The following is a 25,371-nucleotide window of genomic DNA, read 5'->3' as shown; positions in this document are numbered from 1 at the left end:
TTTTGTATTGAAATAGAAAATAACTTATTTACTTAAAAAACTATAAAATTAAAATTTAAGTTTATAAATTTAGAATTAATTTTTTAATTTTTGAAAAAATTATATTAACAAAAAATCATTACAAATAGTTTTTAGGCTTTAAAGAAATTAATTTTTCATATTGAAAATAATAAAATTTAGTATATAAATTATATATTAGAAAATATTATTTTATTCTGCAATAGAATTTAAAAAAAAAAAAAAACAAAACACAACACTAGTGTTTACTAAGCCTAGAATTAAATATTAATATACATTTAACATAAACTTATATTTTAGTATGTAATGTTTATTTTATAAATTAACCAATAATTTTTATATTATTTAAGATTCTTCATAGTTAACAGTATAACTTCTGTTTAGTTTTGTTAATCTATAAAATCTATCATAAAAATGTATATTTGAATCATATAATCAATGAGAAAGTTAGAATTAATATTAGAATATGTAGACATTAATTCTAACTCTATATTGATAATTGTATATCGGCATAATTAAATAAAGCTTCAACTTGTTTACGAGCTGTTTTTGCAGAACTGCTGACATATACTAATCCTGTAGATCCTGTTTCTGTTGCAATTGCTTTTGCTTTTTCTTGACAAATTTTAATACAGTTTTCTCCACTGTACTCCAATGAGAATACTGGTCCTAAAATACAATACAAATAAAAAAAATTAAATCATATATTTAAGTGCTTTTTTACATTTTATGTATTTTATATGTATTCATTTTTAATATTAAATATGAATTATAAAAGCCCGATTTAAGTGCAGCATATGCAGCTGACATTGTGTTGCACACAAAATGTGTTGTTGATGGCTTAAACATTTACAACAGTGGTTTTCAATCAGGGTGCTGCAATGATATTCAGGAATGCCATGAAATAGCATTGAGCAGTACAATAACAACACTGCAATGATAACATGTATTACAAAATAATTTGTTTCCATTACCTTTCATCACTTGATTTCAATTTGAGACAAACCATTCTTATTAAAACATAACTCCAATAATACACATTTTTTTCCTATTGCATTAGCTGTATAGTAAATTATGTTGTAACCAAAAGTTCTTGTTGTTAAATATGGTTATATTCAATTAGTATAAAAAGAGCTACCATATAAACTTTATATATTTGTAACTTTTAATCCAAAATGGTTGTAGCTGTCTGTTTTATCTAAATTTTCAGTTATCTCAAGTAGCATCAGTTCACATTGCCTTGGATAATTAGAGTTATACTTACATAAATTGTTTACTTAATGCTAATTAAATATATAATGAAATACAATATTACTTAATTTATAAATTATATTTGTATGAAATTGAAAAAGAATGAAAACAATTTTTAGCAGTTTTGTACAAATTTTAAAATAAAATTTGACCTTTAGATATTGCAACAACATGAAGGAATGCATATAGCCACATGCAAATTGAGGGACCAGTTGAGATGACAGATATGCAAATGATTAAGTTTGCATATATATCAGGTCATGTGATACTCAGTTTTGAGCTATAAAGACCAGCAGTCAGCTTGGGACACAAATGCTATCAGTGATGGTTCAGTGCAGCCAAACTTTTGAAGAAGTGTAAAAAAGCCTCAGAGATGACAGTAAACTGAATACCAACAAGATCACATCCTGGAGCTACATGATCTCAATTTGTCAATGTGTCTGTGCAGTTCCCATGTGTGTTGTGCATAACATGAGTACCATCCAGAGATGTGTGGTGGATACAGGAACATCTGTGAACATGCCAAAGAGGGAGTGGATTGCACTAGCGCATGACAGATTGCACAAATTGGAAAATTTGCCAAATGGTCTGTTGGGACCTGTTCACCTTGGCACATGACATCTGAAACCACTTGTCACAGTCAACAGGTCCTCTGTGTCCACCCAAACCATTCAGAACAAGTTGCATGAAGTTGGGCTGCATGCATGGCAACCAGCAATGGGGGCACCATTAACTGTTCAATATGGAGCTGCATGCCTAACACGGTGTTGTCATCATCACAATTGAACCACTGAGTGGTATTGCGTATTGTTTACAGATGAACCCTGCTTCTATCTGTGGAGGTGTGTGGCAGTATTCAAGGAAATGCTTTGTGCCAGCCCTTTTTGCCGAGCATCACACTAACACCATACCAAGCATCAAGTTCAATCAGCAGAAAGCCCTGGTTGACATTTCTGATACTCTAACAGTGAACCAGTATGTCACAAATTGTGGAACCCATGATTCAGTCATTGGTGCAAGCTGCACCTGACAGTGTTCCAGTAGCATAATGCCCGACTGTCTGTTGCATGGTGAGCTCTCACAATCCTGAATGAAATTCCCATCCTTCTCTGGCTGGCAGCCTCACCGGATCCATCTCCCATTGAACACCTGGGACCTCATCCAATATGAGATGCATCAGAGACCACTGCCATATACCATAGATGACATTTGTGCTACAGTAGACACAGCTTGGCAAGGGATACCTCAGGCAAAAATTAATTGCCTCACTTATTATAGTATGCCTTGCTGTATAGCAACCTGTATAGCTGCCTGTGGGGGCCATATTTGTTACTGAATAAATAGGTTTCCGTTGCATATCTTTGTTTGCGCTTTTAATCATTTGCATATCTCTGTCACATTTAATGATTCTGCAATGTGCATGTGGAATTCCTTGCAATTTTCAGAAGTGTATTATCCACTTGTCAAAAAGGAACAAACTGTATTATTATTTAAAATTTAACAAAGATATATCATTAATTATAACATATTATAAACTGTAAAATATTGAAACTTACCCCTTATTACAACACCATTGTAAGAGTCTGTTCCAAATATCCTTTCAGCTTGACTTTCATCTAATTTAATTTCTTTTGTTCTGATTAACATATTCTAGGAAAAATATGATTGATTGTTTTGTATTGTTGATTTTAAATTGATACTTTATTTTGCAGTATTTTAAATTAATAACATTTTTATTTCATTTTTTTCATAGTAGTTTTATTTATTGCCAATTAATAACTTTGATTTACTTTTCTTATGAAATAATTACAATAATTTTTATTTAATTTTCTATATTTACAGAAAGAAAAATATATGAAAAACAAACTTACCGATGTTTTATTTAATTCTCTTATATATGAGAGTGCTCGCTTCTGTGCTTGTCCATCAGGAAAGAATACTACTAGACAACTCTATAAAAAGCAAAATTTTTATTATTATATTCAATTATATTTTTTTTTAAATTTAAATTAGTTGATATTTGGTTATTTCATATGAAAATACCAAATTATTATGGTAATAAATAAAAAAATCATATTTAAAAAAATGAATTCATTGATGACAATTCTAAAAAGTAAAAATGGTTTCAACAAATAATGAAACTTCATAAACATGCTGATATACAAATTCCAGATATTGGATTTTCAGCTTTTCATGAATTTGTTCAATCCATTAACAGTATCTTTTTGTGATAATGATAATGGAATATTAAAATGAATAATGAATCATACCATTTATATTCTATCATACTGACAACATTATTTTTAATGATGAAGAAAAAGTTTGAGAACTGTTGTATCATATCCATGTTTTTAATTTTTAATCACAAACGACTTTACACACAAATAAAAATGTAACGTAAAACCTTAATACAAAGTTTGAAATTAAAAACAACATTACAGAAATAAAGTTGCCAACATTTCATTTTTGCAAAAACTTGATCATTTCATATGAATCAATTTAATAGATGTTAATGATCAGAGTTAAGGTATTATGTCATGACATACAATAACATCATTGTTTATCATGTTATAACAGAGTTATGTAAAATTTGTAATTGAATTAGAATGGAAGAATTGCGCATTTTTCTGGAATTCAACCGAATAATTTAATTTGTCCCCTATTCAGCACTATAAAATTCAATTATTTATATTCCACACTTAAGTTCTAAAAATTAATACAATTTCACAAGTAATCAAATTTTATATAAATTTTTTCTTATGAGGGACTTAAAACTGAAATATTTTATGATGTGCAATCAAACATTTCAACTGATGTATTGATTTTATCTTTCTGCTTGATGTGATTGATTCAAATAGGAGTTACTTCAATAGTCTCCAATATGGATTACCTTAAAAATTATTTAAGATACTATAATTAATTAAAATATAATAAGAATTATCATAGATGCCAACACACTAATAACTTGATACTCATACAATGAGTATTGAGAATAAAATGAAAATTTAATTGGATTTCATTGCTAAAATTTGATAGAACTGAATTGAAACCAATGATTCACATGCAAAAACAAATACTGAATCTTGCCTATAAATTATACATTATAGTTTAGAAAAATTATAATGTCTTATGTAAAAAATATGATAAATTATACCAAGTCCTAGATTTACAAATGAGAATTATCTAATTTTTACTTAATTATAATTCTAATTTGATTATTATTATTTCTTGTGATAAAGTGCATTAAGCATATATTAAGTTTAATCAATTTTACAAAGTAGATTTCTATCAAAGTCATTATATTAATAAATTAAAAAATATAATTAAAATATAAGAAATTATTAAGCTTATATTAATATACCTCATCACTCAGGTTAGACTCTCCTATATTGTTTGTTTGTGGTACTACACTCAGATGTGGAGCCATGCTAATTTGAACACTTGAAAGCTCCTCTGATGATGGGAGGGGAAAAAATTCTTCTATTTTTCTGTTCTAGATTAAAAGTATAATAAACATTATAAATAATCATGTTTAAATACTACATGAAGAAAATTTTTACATCAATAATTATTCAAATTATATTAAGTTCAATATATATATTTATGTATAAAATCAATTTAAAAAATCCAGAAATGAGTTGCTGAACTTTCCTGGCAACATTTAAAATTTTAGTGGTGTCCTCTGTTATGATTTTATTTAATATTAAAAACACTTTTTATATTTTTAATTATTATAAAACGGCAAAAAGTTTAATTTTGAGGGTATAGACAAATTTTAGAAGAAATTGTAAACGCTAATAATGAGTAAAATCCTCATTAAGTCTGACATTTATCTCCCCATCCCTACGACCTTTAACCACCAAAATTTAATAGCATCAATCCCCCTAATACACAATCTCCCTGCGAAATTTCAGAAATTTTCAACAAAAAGAACAGGAATTATTAAGATTCAGAGAGTGAACAAAATTGTGCCCCCATACACACACAAACATCCATACATACAGAAAACACCCCCAAATTTTTTTGCATTTCTTGACATTTCAAGGTCCTGAGTCCAAAAATGTAAAAATCTTTGGGGGATGATTTTTTGACCAATCGCCATACTTTTCTTCTGTCATATATAACAGAACCAGAAAGTAAAATTAAGTTATCTGCACAATTTAAATTTTAATACAAATAATATATAGTAATTCAGGACAAGAATGAATATAAAATAACAGCTAATATTCATAAACTGAAATAATTTAAATTCCTACCTTTGGTAAAAGATTCCAATTTTCTTCTACTTCAGTAGGAGTAAAGTCATGTATATTATTCCAATTATTGTTGAATGTACTAAGGGAAGCTTTTTTGAATTGCTCTGTATAAAGTAAAACCGAAATTTTAAAATATGTTATAATTCAGTTAAACATTTTGATGTGAAAATGTTTATTATAAATTTAGAAGAGAAAGACAAAGTCAATCATACAAGAAGAATTAATATTTTTATCAGAATTCTGAGAGTTCAGAGTTTCAAATATTTTAATGTTTGCACAAACTCATCAAATTTCCAATAATATTTTTCATTTCCACAATGTGGAACATTTTCTTAAACTTATTTAAAGTTCGATGATGGCCTATGGCAGGGATGGGCAACCTGTGGTCATGTTGCACAAAATATTAATAAATACAGGTATACCTCACCTTACGTCGGTAATTGGTTCTAGGAGAGGCGACGTAAGTCGAAAAACAATGTATATTGAATATCACTGGGCTAAACCACAAATTACCATTCCTAGTTCTGTATTTTATTTATAAATGCATTTTTAATAATATATGGTTAATAAGAATCTATTTTATGCTTACAAACAAATAAATTTTAGTTTTTAATATAGTACAGAAAAAAGTAATCAATATTTACGAATACATGTACATACAGTACATACTTGTAAATGTACATGTGTACAATTTGGTGATGTTTACAGTACATCATGGACTCTATATTTGTGAATGTGGTTTCTCTAAGGCATTATAAAATAAGATGATTTTTTAAGGTTAAATAACAAATACAGTTATTAAAATTATTTTGTGATAGTAGAAATTAAACTAATTTATATTAAATTTACCAATATCGGGTGGCGCTGACAATGACGCCAATGGTAGATATTGGAACTAATTGGAACTACCGTAGAAAATGTCAATAATGAGCACTTAAAGACTGCTAAATAAGACAACATAAAAACACAGATGTTTTCATGTTTCGTTCTCTAGGATTTATGATGATTATATTAACATTTACTGTAAATGTACATATTTTAATATGATTTTATGTGCTTTTAACGCTTTTCTAGTAATATTATGACTTCAATATTTGTGGCGGACAGATGTAAAGTGGAATAAAATGACTTAAACTTGATTTTTATTTTTCTGTATACTTTTTTCACAAACAATGTATAATCTGAGAACGATGTAACTCGAGGTATACTTGTATATCAATTCCCCAATTTAAGAAAGTATGTAGCAAAAATTCTATCATTATTTTCTACAACTTAGTGAAAATTTAGTAAAAAGTAAAATAAGAAATCAGCTAACAGACTCACATCAAAACCAATTAAAACTAGATGTGACTAATATTTAACCAAGTATTTTGGTTGGTTGGTTTGTTAGGGTTTTTTGGAACAAGAGCCATTTAGGCTAAGCTCTGCCATGCCAAGAGATAAATTGTAAATAAAATTCTATGAAATATTAAATACAAACTCAATAACAATAATAAAAAACAACAAACAACAAATAAAGGAAACAAGTCAACAGTATTTAAAAATAGAATAATCAGATCTCTTTGTACATATTAGTGACTTTCAGAATAGTTCAATAGTATGTCAAGATTTGGTCTCTGGCCCAAATTCCCAACAAATTTGTATTTTTAAAATGCTGATGATGATTCCTTTCAAATACAGAGCAACTACACAGTATATGTTTAACACTTAAAGTACAATGCAGTGCTGGCATACTGGTTGGTCTTTGCCCTTCAAAAGGTATTGATGAGTCAGCTGAGTATGTCTGATTCTCAAACAAGTAGGAATGACTTCTGATCTCCTGTCATAAACCTCATTAATTGTCCAATTCTCTATCAAAGGCTTGATCTCATACAGTTTATTGTGGACTTGTTCATTCCACATGTTCTGCCATATCTCTGCCAGTCATTTTTTAATGACCGACTTCAGACTATTTGATCTATAATTAGATCAAATAGAAGACAAAATTATGATTCTATCCAAATTTAAAATTGGAATTTCTAGTCTTAAATAAAAATTTCAAAAATATAGAAATATGCAGATCATATCCTGGTTTTTAAATTCTTAAATTTATAATCACAACTAGGAATATCTTCGGCAAAATTAAAATATGGAAAAATGATAACTTGACTGAAATTATTATCTGAAAATCTAGTCCAATATCATAAAGATGCTCTACTGCAATTTAAAATATGTCATTACAAAATTATTACTTGTTTATCTTTTGAAATAAAATATATCTTACCATCTAATTCTTTATAATGAAAACAGAAACAACCAAATCGCATTTCTGTACATGATTCAATTATTGGCTGTGTAGAGCAACAGAGAAATACATCAAGATCTTTACAATCTCTAGCACGGAATTGCTGGCAAGCAATAACAAATCTACATTCATGACAGTCCCTCAGAAATACACTGTAAATAAAACATTTCCATATATGAATTTAATAAAAATATAATTATGATAATGTAAGCATTTTTAATATTATTTTTAATGTCATGCATTATGTCGGCATTACATTATACAGAACAGAACAAAAACATCTCAACAGTTTTCAAAATAAAATAAAGAAGCATTACTTTGTACTAATGAACTTTTAATGGTGTACTTATAATGTATAAAGAAAGGAGATTTATCTTGAACAGAAAATCAGAACAGAAATAGCTCTTACAACTGTTACATATACTTAAAAATTATCTTTTGTACAGTCTCCATTACACCACACACATTGCTGGAATTTATTTCAGAACCTAAACATTACATGCCATAGTATATCCTGTGGGATGTTTTCAATCTCGTGTTATGGATTATTTGAGATCCTTCAATGTGAATGGGTTTAAAGTGTATACCAAATTAAACATATTAAGTAGATTACTTTTACTTAAACAATAAAAATAATCAATAATAGAAGATGTACACAAATTATTGGATGATTTTGTTACATCGTAGGTGAGTCAGAAATATCCCAAGTATCATAAAATTGCTGTGTATTGTACACCATGAACATATGTTTGGAATAGCTTTATTGCTACTGCCATCAGACAAGAAAAGTGCACATCAATGATGGAGAAAATGGCTGCCTTACTAATTGACTATAGTGTGTCCTAGAATATGCATGAAGTAACAGTGTTATGGTTCAATGTTCCAATTGCAATTAGGACATTGTAGTCCTCCTGCATCATCAATCGAAAGGTGGTACAATTTTGCAACAGCGAATGCATCTGTATTCAAAGGAAAAGTTGTATGGGGAGACCAAGTGTTACCAAAGAAATGGTCAAGAGTGTGTGAAATTTTCATTGGAACCCTAGGATATCTCACACAATCAATGCATTTAATGTCAGTACAAAACTGCAAATATTTCTATTTCAAATGAGATAATATCACGTATTTCTGTTCAATATTGGTGAAAATATGGTCTTAAAAAATTGTCAAAAAATTATGTGCGCGCACAAATTATTGATGTTATTTAAATGACTTTTTAAACTATTTTATTATTATAAATTTTTGCTATTTTTATAGAAAGATTTCAAAAGTTTAATTGTCATTTAAGTCATAAATTATTAAATAATGTGTAATACTTTTAATAATGAATGCTAATGTAATAAATTAAGCCAATGTTTTATATTTATAAATAAAATTTATGTTGAAATTTCTTATAGACTACAGCATTCAGTATATTAAAATGATTAGTCTTTAAGTTATAAATTTGATTAGTCCTAACCGAATTAAGATGAGACATTGCATCAAAATGTTGTTTAATAATCTATATACAGTACATATATTTTCTATAAGATTTCACATTTCTCATATATTAATAAATACTTTGAGGATTATACAATAAAACTTCAAAATCTTAAGTAAATTTTAAAAAATAATGTTAAATTATATAACAAAATAAAAATCTATTAATTATTTGAATAAATATTTAGGAAATACTGTACTTGACAACAGAATATCAGCTATACTTTTTATGCTTCAATTATTATTTTAATGATTTTACTTATTTTCATTTATAAATATCAGAAAATATTGATAAATATATTTTTAAAAATTTTAATAATTATAGAATAATACTCTTAAAACATTGAAGTATAGCATCAATTTTTTTCAAAAATTTATCATTTATTCAGTTATTAATAAGGAAATTTAAAGAAAAAATTCTCAAAGAGTAAAATTTCATAATTCATTACACTGTATATGTTTTTAAATGTAAAAGAAATAAAAGGAATTTCAAAAACATTCTATATTTAAAAATGTTATAAATTTATCTAAAAATAATTAAATTTACCTTCCTTTAGTTGGACCAATAAAAACATTGCAGTTTTTACAATCATCAACTGTTGCTGTGTTTATATGATCAAATATATAAATATTGGAATTCTGAAATCAGAAATAAAATCATTTTAAATGTGAAAATTATAAATAAACTTCATAAATAATTATTTAATATAAACTTATAAAATACAATCTATTATAATATATAATCTATGTTATGTTTAAAGACTATATAGTAGTTAATTAAAAAAAAAAAAAAACTGAACAATAAAACTTATATGTTCTTGATGAAAGATATTTGAATTTAATAATGTATAAAAATTTCAAAAAATTAAGTGAGTGCTTCTGATAATGTGGTGAAAGGAAAGTGCACCACAGAGTTTGCAAAAAAAGTGCTTGAACAAAACTACAACCCGTTAGGGACTCAAACAACACTACTCAGATGCTGTAGTGACCAGAAACTCGTCTTTATATGGGAATCTCTCCTCACAATAACCTCGGAACAATGCAACACTCCCACGCTTGACCAGCCCAATGAATGGGTCACTCTATATATAAACGGTTAAACAGTGATGTACATCAACTGTCACAACTTTGAATCCAATATAAGTCCTCTATATAATTAATATACTATTTGTAAAAGTTTATTTCTCAATGCACTGTTTTTGACTGATTTTATGGGGTCATTAAAATAATATAGGCACTAAAAGGGGTTAGTAGTCCAAAAAATTTGGGAAACACTGATGTAGATGGTCGACTAAAATTGTCTTAGAGAGAACAGTGTATCTATAATTCAAAGAAGTGATAATACGGGAAACAAACTTCAAATTTCTAGAAATACAATTTTCTTTTTCACCTTATAAGGTTGTTACTAACAATAAACCGTGACAATTAAAGTTTATACTTATGTTTTAAGTTTTTGTTGAAATCTAAAAATATTTTTAATGTTATTAAAATAATTGTATTATTTTCAAAATATACGAGTTTAATAAAAAAAATAAATTAATTTAATATACTGTACTTCACAGTTCTGTATTATAAACTGTTGTCCATTTACACTTCCTGGTAATTTTCCAGCAGTCTCTCCTTTTAAGTTTTCAATTGTATAATCTTTGGGATTGACCTTTTCTTTGTTATCCCTAGAAAAATTACATAAATAATATTTTAATTACATTTTATTATTTCCTTTTAACATTAAAACTGTTTATTTAAATAAAACAGAAAAGTAAACACCACAATTTTATGTAAATTTGCAAATAGCAAGGTTGAGGTCGAAGTTTTAAACGTGAAAATGTGTATGTTGGACGTTCAGCGCCGCTTTCCTGTAAGCCTAGAAGTTTGACAATGGTGTTTGGAAAGTCAGTGGAATCGTGCTTGACATTTCAAACGCCATTGTCAAACTTCTAGGCTTACAGGAAAGCGGCGCTGAACATCCAACGTACACATTTTTGCGTTTAAATTTTCAGCCTCAACCTCGCTAATGTATTATTTAATTGAGATACTTTTTATTTGAAAGATAAATTACCATATTTTATGACAGGTAAGGCATGACTTTTTGTCACAAAGAAAGAAAGCTCAAAAATTGTCGTGCATCTTATATGTGAAATTACAGTCTCCCTTAGGCTAATGAATTTCCAAATGGCCTTCAGTAGGCTATAAGTAACCTCTAACAGATATACTATAATGAGAATTTTTAGCCCAATTCTTAAATAAAAATGTTATTGTTAAATTAAACACATTATTAGGTTTCAATTTTAATACTGCAGACCTATAAATTCAAACTAGCATCCATTTATTGTCTGTTTCTTTCCTTAATCTCTAGAATGGCGTTAGATAGATAAAAGTTGAGATCAGAAATGGAAAGCTTAGGAGCCGGAAGCCCTGATTAACTATATACAAACTTCCAGTTTGGACTAGAAGTCACGTAATTTCAATTAAAAAATTTTCTCCAGAACAGATGAATGACTGGTATGAGTCTCTTCTTAACAGGAAAAGTATGATATACAGGGGAAGACACTACTAAAACAACAGCACTGTGCGTTGAGATTCAAAAAAATTGCAGTCCGGCATTGTGACAATGTCACAATAAATAATTGCTCATTATTTTTATTATTCTTTGATATAATTAAGCAGCTTTTACATGTATTCATGTTGAATATTTTAAGGGTAAATTTTAATTGTAAATGACTTCTTTTAAATTTCTCTTTTCCCTGACAAATAAAAGTGTACATTCTAATTTTACTTTTTACAATCAGATTAAAGTTAAAAAAAATTGGGAAAGTTCCAAAGGATTTAAATACACTAAATACTATTTTCCTAAATATTCTGTGCTAAAATGGGAATGCCCCTTATATGGCCACATGTCCTTTATGCCTTAAAATACAGTACTAAAATTCTTTTTTTTCTTTCTTTCTTTCAAAATTTACAAAGAAAAATCAATGTTACATTAATCTCAAAAAATTTCAAAATACAATGATTTAAAATGATCCCATGATCATTAAATTAATGTAAACAAAACAATTTCAAATTCAAAAAGTTCTATGCTTTCTGTATTTTTTGTAATGTGAATTAAATAATGCAATAATCAATATTCAGATATTTTTGTAGCTATTTATTTAAACTGTTGAGGAAAAATAATGAATAAAAACAGAATTTTTTAAAATTAAATGTAAGTAACAGCATGCATTTGAATAACTTTATCTTGAAATTTATATTGCATGTCTCATTTATTTTTATTTTTTATCTCTAAGATTAATTATTTAAATTTAAATTTCATGTTTAATGGTTACTTCATTTAAAAAAAGATTAATAACTGTCAATTTTTCAGTATATACTTAAAAGATATAACACTAATTCTCAGTTCTAAGATGTGTTACGATTTTCAAATCAAATTTTAATATTTTTCTATGAAAGAAAATATTTTAAGATAACCAATTTTATTAATGTTTGGAAGCTTTATTCCATGCTCTTCTGTGTATAGAAGAATTTTTCATTTTAATGCTTTATCATAATGTTGTCATAAACACATTTTAAATGTTAAAATAGCCGATTACCAGCGAAATTGATTTGCACTGATGTGACCTTTTAGTAGTAGAAGTAAAAGTTTCTATTATTGGTGCATGACTATTATCTATCTATCATCTATTACTGGTGCATAATGCACCAAGTGGTCTACTCATGAAGAGTAATGACTTTTATTTTGTTTTCAATACAATAATCAGCATTTATTTGTTCAAAATAGAGGTGTGTGAAGATACACCTTTATTCTGGAAAAATAAAAATGTTTAAAAATGTGCATCTTAGAATCAATGAAATATGATAAATTTAATTTGAAGAAATATAAAAAAATTAAAATTACTTTCCATTTTAAAAATATAATCAGTTCAATTATGATATATACATATTTAAGACATTATATTGTTTTAGCTCTTCATATTCGAATAAACTAATAATTTTGGACACTAATATCAACTTAAAATAAACATATATCAGAAAACAAGAATAAAGTTTAAATGATAAAAATTAAAGCAATTGATCTAAATATAAAAGTCATAAATGCGTTTCAAATCCGATATTTATTAATTTGGACGTAACATAATAATAGATTTTTTAATAAATTCAAGATATTCTGACTAGGATAAAATGCCATGAACATAAAATATTACATTATTACTACTTTAACTTAGATTTGGTAAATATTTGATAAATATATCAAGCCATTAAAATCTTAATAAAAAATAAATTTAAAAAATTATTAGTTTTTTACACTTTTATAAGATATAAAATATTGGATTGATGGTTTAAAGCAGTGTTTCCCAACCTTTTTTCCTCGCGAACCAAAAGAAAGGTCCGAAAAAATTTGACGAACCCCCTATGTAGTCGTTAATGACAGGTAAAAAAAAAGCAATAAAATTTGATAGAATATATATTTTACATATTGCAGAATAATTGATTATATTAATCGTGAAACATTTAAATAAAACATTAATAAGACTAAAATGATGGCTATAAAAGTTGAAAACAAGATAAATTTAACAAACTGGTTCTTATGTTTTACATTTGGAAAAACTCTTAATGGGATATTTGTGGCTGTTTGATAGAACAAAGCAATTCAAAGTTAGGCTCAATATCTGACAATTTCAGTCTTAGATCAGGTTCTGCATTTAACCTGTTTCTGTATTTATCTTTCAGATAAGTATATGTTGAAAATCCTTTCTCGCATAGATATGTTGTGCAAAATGGTAATAGAACTTCAATGGCTTTTTTTGACAGAACAGGATATTCATTTTGTATACTGAGCCAGAAGTCAATTAAAGATTGATCTTTAAAAATTGCTTCTAGAGAACTGTCACAAGATAACTCTATGAGTTTTTCTTTTTCCAGTATATTTAGAGAGGTTTCTGAACTTACATTTCCTTGAAATGGATTACGTATCCAGTTGTTTGAGATGGATATATTGCATCTGTTGGGAAAATAGTCATCGAAAGTTAATCGAAGATAGTTCAGATGTTCACATATACTCCTTTTAATGTTTTCGTCAAGTTTAATTGAATTTTCTGATAAAAAAGTGCTGACAGAATCGAAACATCCATACTCATTCATCTGCAGGCATTGAATCCAAAAATTGATCTTTTTCAACATAGCCTCAATTCTATCATGTACACTGAAAATGGTGACACCCTCGCCTTGTAAAGACATATTTAATTCATTCAGTTTACAAAAAAATGTCAGCTAAATACGCAAGCTTTTGCAGCCAAAGAACATCGGATATACAAGAAGACAAATGAAACGGATGATCAATAAAAAATGCTTGAACTTCAGACTTCAATTCAAACAAACGCGTCAAAACTTTACCACGGGAAAGCCATCTAACTTCTGTGTGAAGTAGTAAAGAAACGTGGAAACTTCCAAAATCCTCACAAAGCGTACGGAATAGACGGCAATTTGTAGCACGCGATTTTATAAAGTTCACAATTTTCACAGCATCACTTAAAGTAGTAGATAACTCTGCAGGAATACGCTTACATACTAAAGCTTGTCTATGAATACAACAATGAGTCCATTGAATTTTCTCGTTGATCTTCTTCACCCGTGCCACAAAACCAGAAAATTTTCCTGTCATTGATTTTGCACCATCTGTACACACACCCACACAATAAGACCAGCTTATTCCATTCTTTTCAAAATACCCATTGATCATATCGAAAATCGCTTCTCCAGTTGTGTAGGTTTTCAAAGGTTTTGCAAATAGTACATCTTCTTGAACAATATTCGTAAAAAGATATCTAACGTAGACAAGCAAGACTGCGGCATTTGTTACATTCGTCGATTCGTCAAGTTGAATTGCAAAATAATTCAATTTTATTCTTTTTAGAAGTTCGTTCTCCACATAATTAGCCAAGTCATTAATTCTACGCGACACTGTGTTGTTTGATAAAGGAACTAGCTCAATTTTCTTTGCTGCCTTTTCCCCAAGCATACATTTGGCGATATCTTTCGCACATGGTCCAATTAAATTTTTGCTATTGTATGCGCTTGTCCAGATCTTGCAATTCTATAACTTACTCGAAATGATGCTTCAAGGGCCATTTTACTATCTTCGTTTGAAGTCAAAAAAGAAGAAAGGCTACACTTTTTGATATCTGCTAATTTTCTTTTGAAATATTCAAGAGGTTTGTCTTTGTGTGTCGGATGTTTTGTTTCAATATGTCTACGAAGAAGTGATGGTTTTAAACTGCTGTTGGCAAGAACTTCGTTACATATAACACAAAGCGGTTTAGGTTCCGACTCATCCCCAGTAAAATGAAAATCCAATTGTAGATAGTCGCTGTCATATTTTCGCTTTTTCCCTTTTCTATCATCATTTCCTTTGTTTTTCGTCTGGTGAAACGGTACCTCACTACAGCTTTCAGTACTATCATCTCGATTATCATGTCTCGTTTCTAAACGATCTGTTTTTAACCATCGATCCATAATAAAAATAAGCTGTAATAATAATTAAATTAATAATTATTAAATCATTTACACAAGAACTTGACAGTCACAGTATCACTATCACTCAAGCTTTACAAGTGCTAAGCCTATGTATGAACGTCTGTTAATACAACACTACTCTCCCAGTTTCCGGTTGTGAACAAGTATCTAATTCTAAAATCTGTAGTAAACTGCCTTAATTTAATATTTATTTCCAATTGTATTGTAAAAAAAAATATTACATAGAAGGGAAAATGCAATGATTTTAAACTGCTGCAATGATTTTAAATATAAAGCAGAACATGATACTAATCACATTGATAAAATGTTTTAAATATAAATAAATGTTTGTAATAAAAAGAGAATAGTATTTAATTACTTGAATAAAAGGAATAAATTATAATGTATAAAATTGTTGATATAATTTGATATTGATGAAGTAATTTTGAAAAACAAATAAGGAAAAAAGAAACGAAAATATTGAAATTTATTATAGATTTCTTAACAAACAGGCAGCGAACAATCTGTTTTACAGTGGGTGTGTTCTTTAATTTTTGTGTTTTTGTTTTGTTTTTTTTTTTGCTTTTGATTTTAATGGCATTTTAAAAAATCCGCCATTACATTATTTTCGCGAACCCCCTCTGCAAACACTGCGAACCCCCAGAGGTTCGCGAACCACCGGTTGGGAATCTGGTTTAAAGCAATGAAAGCAGAACAATTTGTCAAGGAAGAGTATGCTTCCCAGGACAGGAAATTGGCCCCTATTTATGTGTTATATATTTGAAGAAAACCCAAAAAACTTCACAAACCCACAACCAGCTACCAGTATTCAGTGATTTTATCTATTTGGCCAGTGGTGGTGCACACAAAATATCAACAGCACATTAAAACAAAATAACGTGTATTTTGGCAGATAAGACGATAGTTGAATCATAAAAAAAAATCCCCAAAATCCGGGGTCATCTTATAGGACAGATACAAAAAAAATTGGACTGAAATTTATATAAATTAAAACCATTATAAAAAACGGACAAACCGTAATTATTTACTAGTAGAGAGTAAGGTATGTGCACAAAACAGAATAGCCCATACGACGTTTTTGTGAATAGTCAAGGTCATTACCCTAATGCCGAATCAGTGCAAATGTTTGCAACAATCGCAAGGCAGTGCAAGAAAATAAAATTTGTTAATTCGAAAAATTACAAATAGGACATAATTCCGTATACGCTATACAGTATTATTATTTAGATGATGATTGCTGATCTAAACTAAATTCATAGGCCGTTGATAGTTTGGGGGTCGTCTTATAGGACAGATACTGTATATGCTAAAACTATAAAACTTTGACGAAAATTTATACCTTGTCTTATCTGCCGAAATATACGGTAATTTAAAATTATTATTTGAAATAAAAAAATCAATAGGTCTAATCAACCAATTTTTTAAAATATATTATCTTCTTCATTCTTTCAAGATACAAAAAGTGTCTTTTCCTGTTACAGGAGACAGAAAATTTACAAAAAGAAATGAAATAAACATTTTTATAAGGATTTGATAAGGCTTGTAAAAAATAATCATAAACTTAATACAAATCAAAAAACTTTTATTTTGTATACTAGTACTTTCTATATATTAACAGGACTTATTATACTGGAAAATTATGGATGCAGATATTTAGTCTTACAGATCAAAAATAATGTTCTTTATTTAGTTCACCTGAACACATGCACTTTAAACATGTGTTTCAGACTTGTTCATCCCTCCTCAACAGGCCTTTAATTAAACAACACTTTCTATAATTAACAATAATCAACAATAAAAACATGTTTCGGTACAATTATCACTAAAATTAGTTAAGAACACAAACATTTCCCGACAATAAATATTTAAAAATTCTTACACTTTCTGTATTTCCAATCTTCTCTACATTTCCACTTAAACTTACGATCCACAGCAACCATACAATTTTACACATTCCTAATTTTTTTACATTAAAATCAGTTTAAAACAATAAATTTAATTATTATCTAAAATATTATTTCAATTCACTTACTTCTTTTGGTTTGTTTGTTTCTACTTAATTTTGTTTCTAATACATTCCCATCTCCTCTTTTATACCTCTTCCTCCCCCCTTTTATAATGCTTAACCATGATTGGTGGATCTCTCTACCATTGTTGTTATTCATTTTATTAGTTTGCCTAATTATATTTAAATGCTCGTTCAGTTGTCTTTTATAATTATTTTTTTCCTTTTTTTCTAATTTTTACCGTATTTAGATCTATTGCACAACCTTCTGTATTACAATGGTCCGATACTGCCGAATTTGCATATTTTCCTTTGATTGCTCTGATATGTTCACTTAATCTTATTTTTAATTTTCTTTTAGTTTCTCCTATATATGTTTTCTTTGGATTACAATTACAATCAAATGAATATACTATTCCTTTCTCCTCTGTTATATCATATTTTTCTTCTTTTCTGTAACATAATTGTTTTTTAGTTGAATTTATTTTTTCCGGTAATTAAGTTGATTCTATTTTTAATTACATTTTAAATTCTTTCAAATAGTTTTGGAACATATCTTAATTTAATAAATTTTTTCTCTTTATCTATTGATTTTGGTTGTTTGTCATTATCTAGTTTTTCAAGCCATTTTTTTATTATACATTTTGGGTAATCGTTTAAAATAAACATTTTAATTATTTCTTCTTCTTCTTGTTTTTGTGTTTCTATTTCGCTTGTTCTTTGCCTTATTTTAGTCATATACATTTTAAATATATTATATTTCATACTGACCGGAATCACAGATTTATAGTTAATTATTTTGGGTATTTGTATTAGTTTAACATATTTCTTGTAAATTAATCTATTATTTTTTCTTTCTATGGTTATATCTAAATAATTTATACTATTCTGTTTTTCTTTTTCTAATTCAAATTTAATATTCTCTTTCATCTTATTGGTCTTATTTATAATTATATTTTCATTTGTTTTCATTTTATCAAAAATTATTATGCAATCATCCACATACCTGCTGTAAAATTCAATACCTTCTATATTTTTGATCTTTTCATCTATTTGTATCATTGTTATTTCGGCCAATTTTGAACCTATACATGTACCCATAGGTATTCCTTTTGTTTGGGTGTAGTTCCAGTGTAATAAGTCCTGTTAATATATAGAAAGCACTAGTATACAAAATAAATTTTAAATAGAGTTAGAAATGACAAAAAGGCATAATAATTTATACAAATCAGTTTTTAGTCATGTTAGTCAAACAATTTCTATAAATTCTAACTTGAAAAAAAATCTATGAAATATCTACATTAATCTAGTTCTCACATGGAAAGTAATTTATTACATTCATTCAGGGAACAATAATTTCTAAAAATACTAAACCAAACTATTGCCATAACTAGTTATTAATAGTAGCAAAAAATAGTCTTATTAATTAGATATTAAGTAATTTGGTATTAGAGTTAGATGTTAGGCACCATCCCTTAAAAATTAATAATTATAATAATTTAATATTTATTAAATAAGTTTTAGAACAGTCTGGAAGAAAAGAATCGGTCTGGAGCAGGATTCAAACCTACAACCTCTGCTTACCATGTGGTTCACTGCAAATGGCAATAGTTTGGTTTAGTATCAATACATTGGGTTTTGGGATGTTTATAAATATAATTTCTGAAAAGTTAGAATTATTTAAATTTTTTGAAAAAGTAATATAGTGATTGTTTAACAAATATGGAAAATTTGTTTAACTAATTTCTTCATAGAGATTTTTTTACTCATCTTTATAATAAAATATCACAGATAGAATTTCTAGTATATGATAATGATGAGCAAAAACAGGATTAACCAAATCTTCTTGATCTTTTAATGTAGAACAAAAAAAAAAATGTATTAAGATTGTAATCAATGCATTCTATTTACATTAAAAATTTTGACATCATTCAATTCTATTAATATTTCTCTAAAAACTATATTGACAACCAAGGATCAAGGAAGGCTAGAGTTAGAAGTTAACAAATTACCATTCACTTTACTTTTAGTATGTGAATGCTTATTAATTAACTTCTAACTATAACTCTTGATCCTTGGCTGTGAATACAAGCATAAATGTTTTCTGATAATGATAAGATGATCTTTTTTCCACAGTACCTATTGAACTATATACTTATCTTAATTACTTAATTATTAATATACCTGAAATTATTTAATTATAATAATTTATATGTGTATACCAATAAAAATTTTAGAAATATAAATAAAAAACAAAAAATTTTTTAATGAAATATTTATTTATTTCAAATAAGATAATGATAATTTCAACATCTTTGATATTAAATACAGCTAACAAAACTCCTTCAAAATTATATGAATATATAATCGTAAAGGAGAAATATACACCATATTTACTTGTGTATAAGACAAAGTTTTTATTCATTTTTCACTGCTTCAAAAACCTAGGTCGTCCTATACACGTGAGTGAAAGACTCTTTGCACTTTTGCAATAATTTTTGTGAACCGTGTATTTGCATTTTTTACCGAATGCTCACCCTCTGGTGTTTAAAAATAAAACTATTTTATCTAGATCATTTGAATTGTTCTTGTGTATTGTCAGGAGTAAAGATGAATAGCAATAGGAAAAGCAAAGCTTTGGAATTGAATTTCAAACTGAATTCCAAAATCACATGGGAGCCCGATATAAGTTTTATTCCATTCCTACATGAAAACAGATGATTATTCGGAAGTCAGAATTCAGAGAAACTCATAAGTGTCGATTCGACGGAGAGTGGATTCAACTGTTAAGAACTGTCAAAAAAGGTTCCTGATTGTCCAGCTTTACATTAACAAATTATGTTGTCGATCTTTCTTACAAGATTTTTCCTTAAAGTTTAAAATGCCAGTAATTTCTGCCGGACAATGTGTGCATTTACATGCATTTGATAATATTTTATTTGTGATTGAACAAAATAAAATTAGAATTGTATTAATAAATCAAATTTTCTTTATTTTGATCTTTAAAGTCACACCTTGTCCTATATGTGAGATCGTCTTACATGCGAGTAAATACGCTTGTCTCATAACTCACATTAAGTACAACTGTACTGTAGAAAAATGAATAAAATTATTATCATTCATATTTGAATATCTTATTCTCAAGAAACAGTCACAGTTGGAACTTGCATGTCAAATAGAAAAAGTTCTAAAAGCCTTTAATAATAATTGCAAAAAAGAAATATCTTATTTTAAAGGAGGGATTCATTGCTTATAAAGTGGCATAATCAGAGATATGTTTATAAACTCAGCACCAGTGTTGCCACCTTTTTAAAATTGCTGACCCAGACATTTTAAAATTAGAATGTTACACCAAGACATGTGCATTGTAGGAAGCCATACGAGGAATGTGCAATGTCATTTTACAGCCAAAAACTGAACATGCCAGTTTTAAATCAGTTAGGAACTTCTGTTGGAATGAACTTGATATTTCCAAAATACCCGCAAATATTTTTATAAATTTATTTTGTTTCATCATAATTTCGCAATTTCTTCAAAAACTGGAAAATTAATAATTAATCCAAACCATGAATTTAAAAACCGGCTTGTCCGGGTGAAAACCAGCCTGGTGGCAACACTACTCAGCACAAAACACCAAGCAACCATGACAATTGTTCAAGTGAGAGTAAAGAATCCCAAGGAAGAGATCTCAAAAAATAATCCAGACCTGATTCTTAACTATAACCTGAAGAAAACAATTAAGTGAATTCATATTTCTCATTCAAACATAAAACTCTGAAATGGGGAAAGAAATGCTTTTTTTTTTTCTTTTTCAATTTTTTATGATGTCAATGATAAATACTTTTATTCTTTTTAAAATGACCAGGCTACAAGATGTTTGCATGCCTATCCTGGCCAATTTTGTTCAACTGATTGCTACCAATTTGGCCAAGTCCATCAAAATCAAGCACTGCAGTATCCTCAGCCAGATCAATCAATTTCATGGAAGGCATTTCATCAAAATGATTTCTCTCTCAGAGAAGAAACAACGCCCTATCAGATGATGTGTTGTATGTAAAGACAAAGGAAAGCTAAACAAAGCTTGAAAGGAAACAACGTACTATTGTGAACTCTGATATTTCTTGTGTCTTGAAGAGTGCTTTAAACTTTATCATATAAGAGTGACTTACGCTTTGAACAGTTCCTAAAAGCTTGTGGCAAATATGTGCAGATTAAGAATTCTCTTAATATTTTATATCTCTTTATATAAGAAAACTTAAAAAAAAAAAATATATATGACCAAGTTTTAGATGTGTTTGACCAAACCAGAAAGGACATAAGAAAAACTTTGGAATGGAGAATTACTTCTGGTCCATGATTCCTTTCACTCAGAACCAGGACCAAAAATAGCTTATATGGGAGCCTGGGAATAGAGTGAATTCCTTTACCCATTTCTTTAAGCAAATGAAATATATAAAATGTTTATTTGTTAATAAAAAGCAGTCTTAAAATTTTGTTTTCTTACAAAAAAAAAATTTAAACTGAAAAAATATTCAAACAATATCATGCAAACAACCTTTTCACTTTCCAGAGCAAATTTAATAATTTATTTTTTGTTTTATTTCTGGAACCAGAAATAGAACAAAAATAAGTTAATGTATGGGTAAACCTGAAGTTGATCTGTAAAGCAACTCAAAAACATTTGTCCAATTATTAAATTTGCACTGGAAAGTGAAAAGGTTGTTTGCATGATTTTGTTCTCTGATAATAAAAAAAACAACATTCACTTTATAAGATAAGAACAATTATGGGTACCTAAATTTCCCTCAGACCTAGAAAAAAATCCCCTGTTCCCCCTCTCAATAGCTGTACCTATAACACTAGAAGGATGCTAATGACCAGAGAGATAGAGTCTTGCCTTGTTCATTTTTTATATATTAACAGAAATATCAATTTTAATTTTGCTTAAAATACTTTTAAAAAATCTTTTAGAAATATGATATTGAGATGACAAGATGATGGATAGATAGCTTTAAATAAAAAGTAATATGGTTTGATTTTAAATGTGAATTTCAGAATGTAAAACGAAATGGCATAGGGCAAGGCCATTGAGAAGGATAACTAGGGATTTTCCCCGCACCCAGAGAAACCTGTAGTGGTTCCTATCTCTATAAATTAAAGTTATTTTTACTAACAAAAAATAAAATTTTTAAAACTGCTTTTTATTAAGTTAATAAGGAACATTCTACATATTTAGATTGTTCAAAACAAAAAACGTTTTATTGTTTTAAATAATTGAAATATTGTTCAAAACAGTTTTTTGTTACAGTTATGCCACCCAGACCTCCGGGCAAAGAATTGTTCGAAGGTCTAGGTGGCATAACTGGCATTGTAACCTGCACAGTAAGTGAGAATTGCAGGTTCGAATCCTGCTCTGGGCCAATTCTTTTCTTCCAGACTATTCTAAAATTATTTAATAAGTATTAAACAAGCAATTATTTATTGTGACATTGTCACAATGTTGGGATGCAATTTTTAATCATATTTTAAATTTATTTAATTTAAAATATAATCTCACCCAAAACCTAATGTCCGGTGTTGGAAAAAATGCACTTCACGAATGTTTTCGGGCTCCTCCAGATTCCTGCTTCAGGTGAACATTGCCCTTTCATTAACAAAACACCAATTTAAAATAAAAATTCAATATTTCAAAAAATATCAAATTATATCAGTATCCATTGAGAATGAAATGGATTTAAAATTGGGAGGTGTCAGAGTGTCTGCCTAAACATTATGAAAAAGGAATACAATACCACAAGTCAGTACAGGCATGTGCCATAAGTCCTACAATAATTAAATATTATAACACTGGTTTTTAAAGGGCCTGCCAAGCTGCCAACAGAGAAAGTTCCTTCTTGTAATTGATACACATACTGTTTAAACTTGCCTTGAAAATTTTTTAAACCCTCCAAAAATCTAAAGCAGTCGGTGTATTGCATCGTTACCAGAACGCTAGCTTAGCAGACATTAGGTTTTGGGTAAGAATTGTTCAACATCTGGCATGAAGTGTTCTCTATAGTCTTAAAATATATGCTCTCCATCTCAAATTAGTAGTGGTTTGCCCCCGTACATCGTACTTTTCCTTTAACAATAGAGTCGTGCCAGTTTTCTGTCTAACACCTTTCAGGGGAAAAGTTCTGAATTGAAGCAATGTGACTTCCAGCTTGCATCGGAAGTTCGTATAAAGCTAATTGGGGCCTCCCGCCCCTACTGTTTCCATATCTGGTTTCACCTTTCATCTATCTAACTCAGTTATCGAGATTAAGGAAAGACAGACGGACAGATAGATGAATGACAGTGGGAATTTACAGGTCTACAATTTTTTCAAATTGCAGCGCAATCACTATAACTATTAATTTCAATAAGAGATTAACACCTAACATCTACATCTAATACCAAATTACTTAATATCTAATTATTAATAGTAGCAAAAAATAGCCCGATTAATTACAGCAATTGTATGGTTTACGAAAAAAAAAAAAAAGAGAAAATAGAAACGACCCAAGCCCCACACAAATTCTCAACAACCCCTTCACAAGAATACCAATTTAAAGTCAATATATAATTTCAGCTAATGTAGAGGGACCAGACATCTCCAATTTTTCCCTGTTTTTAATATTTGGTCATAGAATCAACTTTTGAATAGAGCAATTTTATTAACACTGTTATAAATAAATTTAAAAAAAAATTAACCAAAGTTCAATCAATTTCAGACTCCATTTTTACCGATTCTGAAATGTGTCTCCCGGTTGGACTGTAAAATGAAAAATTCTTTGCCAAATAATTACTAACTAAGTAATAAAGCTTCACTTCAAGATAAATATACGATTCTTACGTAAATAATTACATATCTTATCTTCAATATAATTAAAATTACAAAACCCATTTCCAGTTTCTGATGGAAAGATAAAGCATTTGTCAGTAGCAGTAACTTTTAGTTAGTTTACACGTATGTAAACACATAAGCAGGTGACTAAAAGTAACTCCTATCGTTTATTATTTAGACAATACTAAACGAAACACCGTTGTTTCATTAGGAAGACAATTAAAAAAATGCATGCAACATAAACGCAGGAGTTCATACACTTACCAAGAATAAGTTTTTGTAGAAGACGAATTCTTTCTTTTATTTTTAATCGATTCTGACTTGGAATGGAAACAACCCATATCAATATATGAAATTAACGTTATAAAAAACCAAATACAGCGATTATCCTTAAATTATCGACATTTCTAACGCTTCCACGTGTTGTTTTCTCAATTACACAAAAATTAATCAATTTCAAAATCGTAACAACACCGTCCAATTGTCATATTTACGATCTAATTTAATCACTTTCATAATACAGCCAATGAGGACGTCGCTAAAGACCGAAACGGTATTAATTCCGTTTTCTTTTATAAAAAAAATCGATCTACGTATAAAAAAATAAATGATGCGTTTACAAATTATAAATATCGTTCGAATTATCTTTTTAATAGTTTTTATTTAACGTAAATTTTCCGTTTCG

The 25,371-nt window shown here is 28.3% G+C and overlaps 1 protein-coding gene across 1 annotated transcript; it reads right to left on the bottom strand.

Annotated features, from left to right (window-relative positions):
• Positions 1-321: 321 nt before the first annotated feature.
• LOC136975780 (protein XRP2-like) lies at positions 322-25,215 on the bottom strand. The gene is made up of 9 exons (XM_067270900.1): positions 24,951-25,215; positions 10,844-10,961; positions 9,836-9,927; positions 7,789-7,961; positions 5,526-5,629; positions 4,631-4,762; positions 3,141-3,221; positions 2,826-2,919; positions 322-687 (listed from the first exon to the last, which is right to left on the bottom strand). The coding sequence occupies exons 1-9, from the start codon at positions 25,025-25,027 to the stop codon at positions 506-508; spliced, it is 1,053 nt and encodes a 350-aa protein (XP_067127001.1). The 5' UTR covers positions 25,028-25,215; the 3' UTR covers positions 322-505.
• Positions 25,216-25,371: the final 156 nt, after the last annotated feature.

This window comes from Centruroides vittatus, unplaced genomic scaffold (genome assembly GCF_030686945.1).
Source record: "Centruroides vittatus isolate TY-2023 unplaced genomic scaffold, ASM3068694v2 contig_388, whole genome shotgun sequence".
In the NCBI taxonomy this organism is placed as follows: domain Eukaryota; kingdom Metazoa; phylum Arthropoda; class Arachnida; order Scorpiones; family Buthidae; genus Centruroides; species Centruroides vittatus.
The sequence above is the reverse complement of the archived record's forward strand: the minus strand, read 5'-3'. Positions and strand labels throughout refer to the sequence as shown.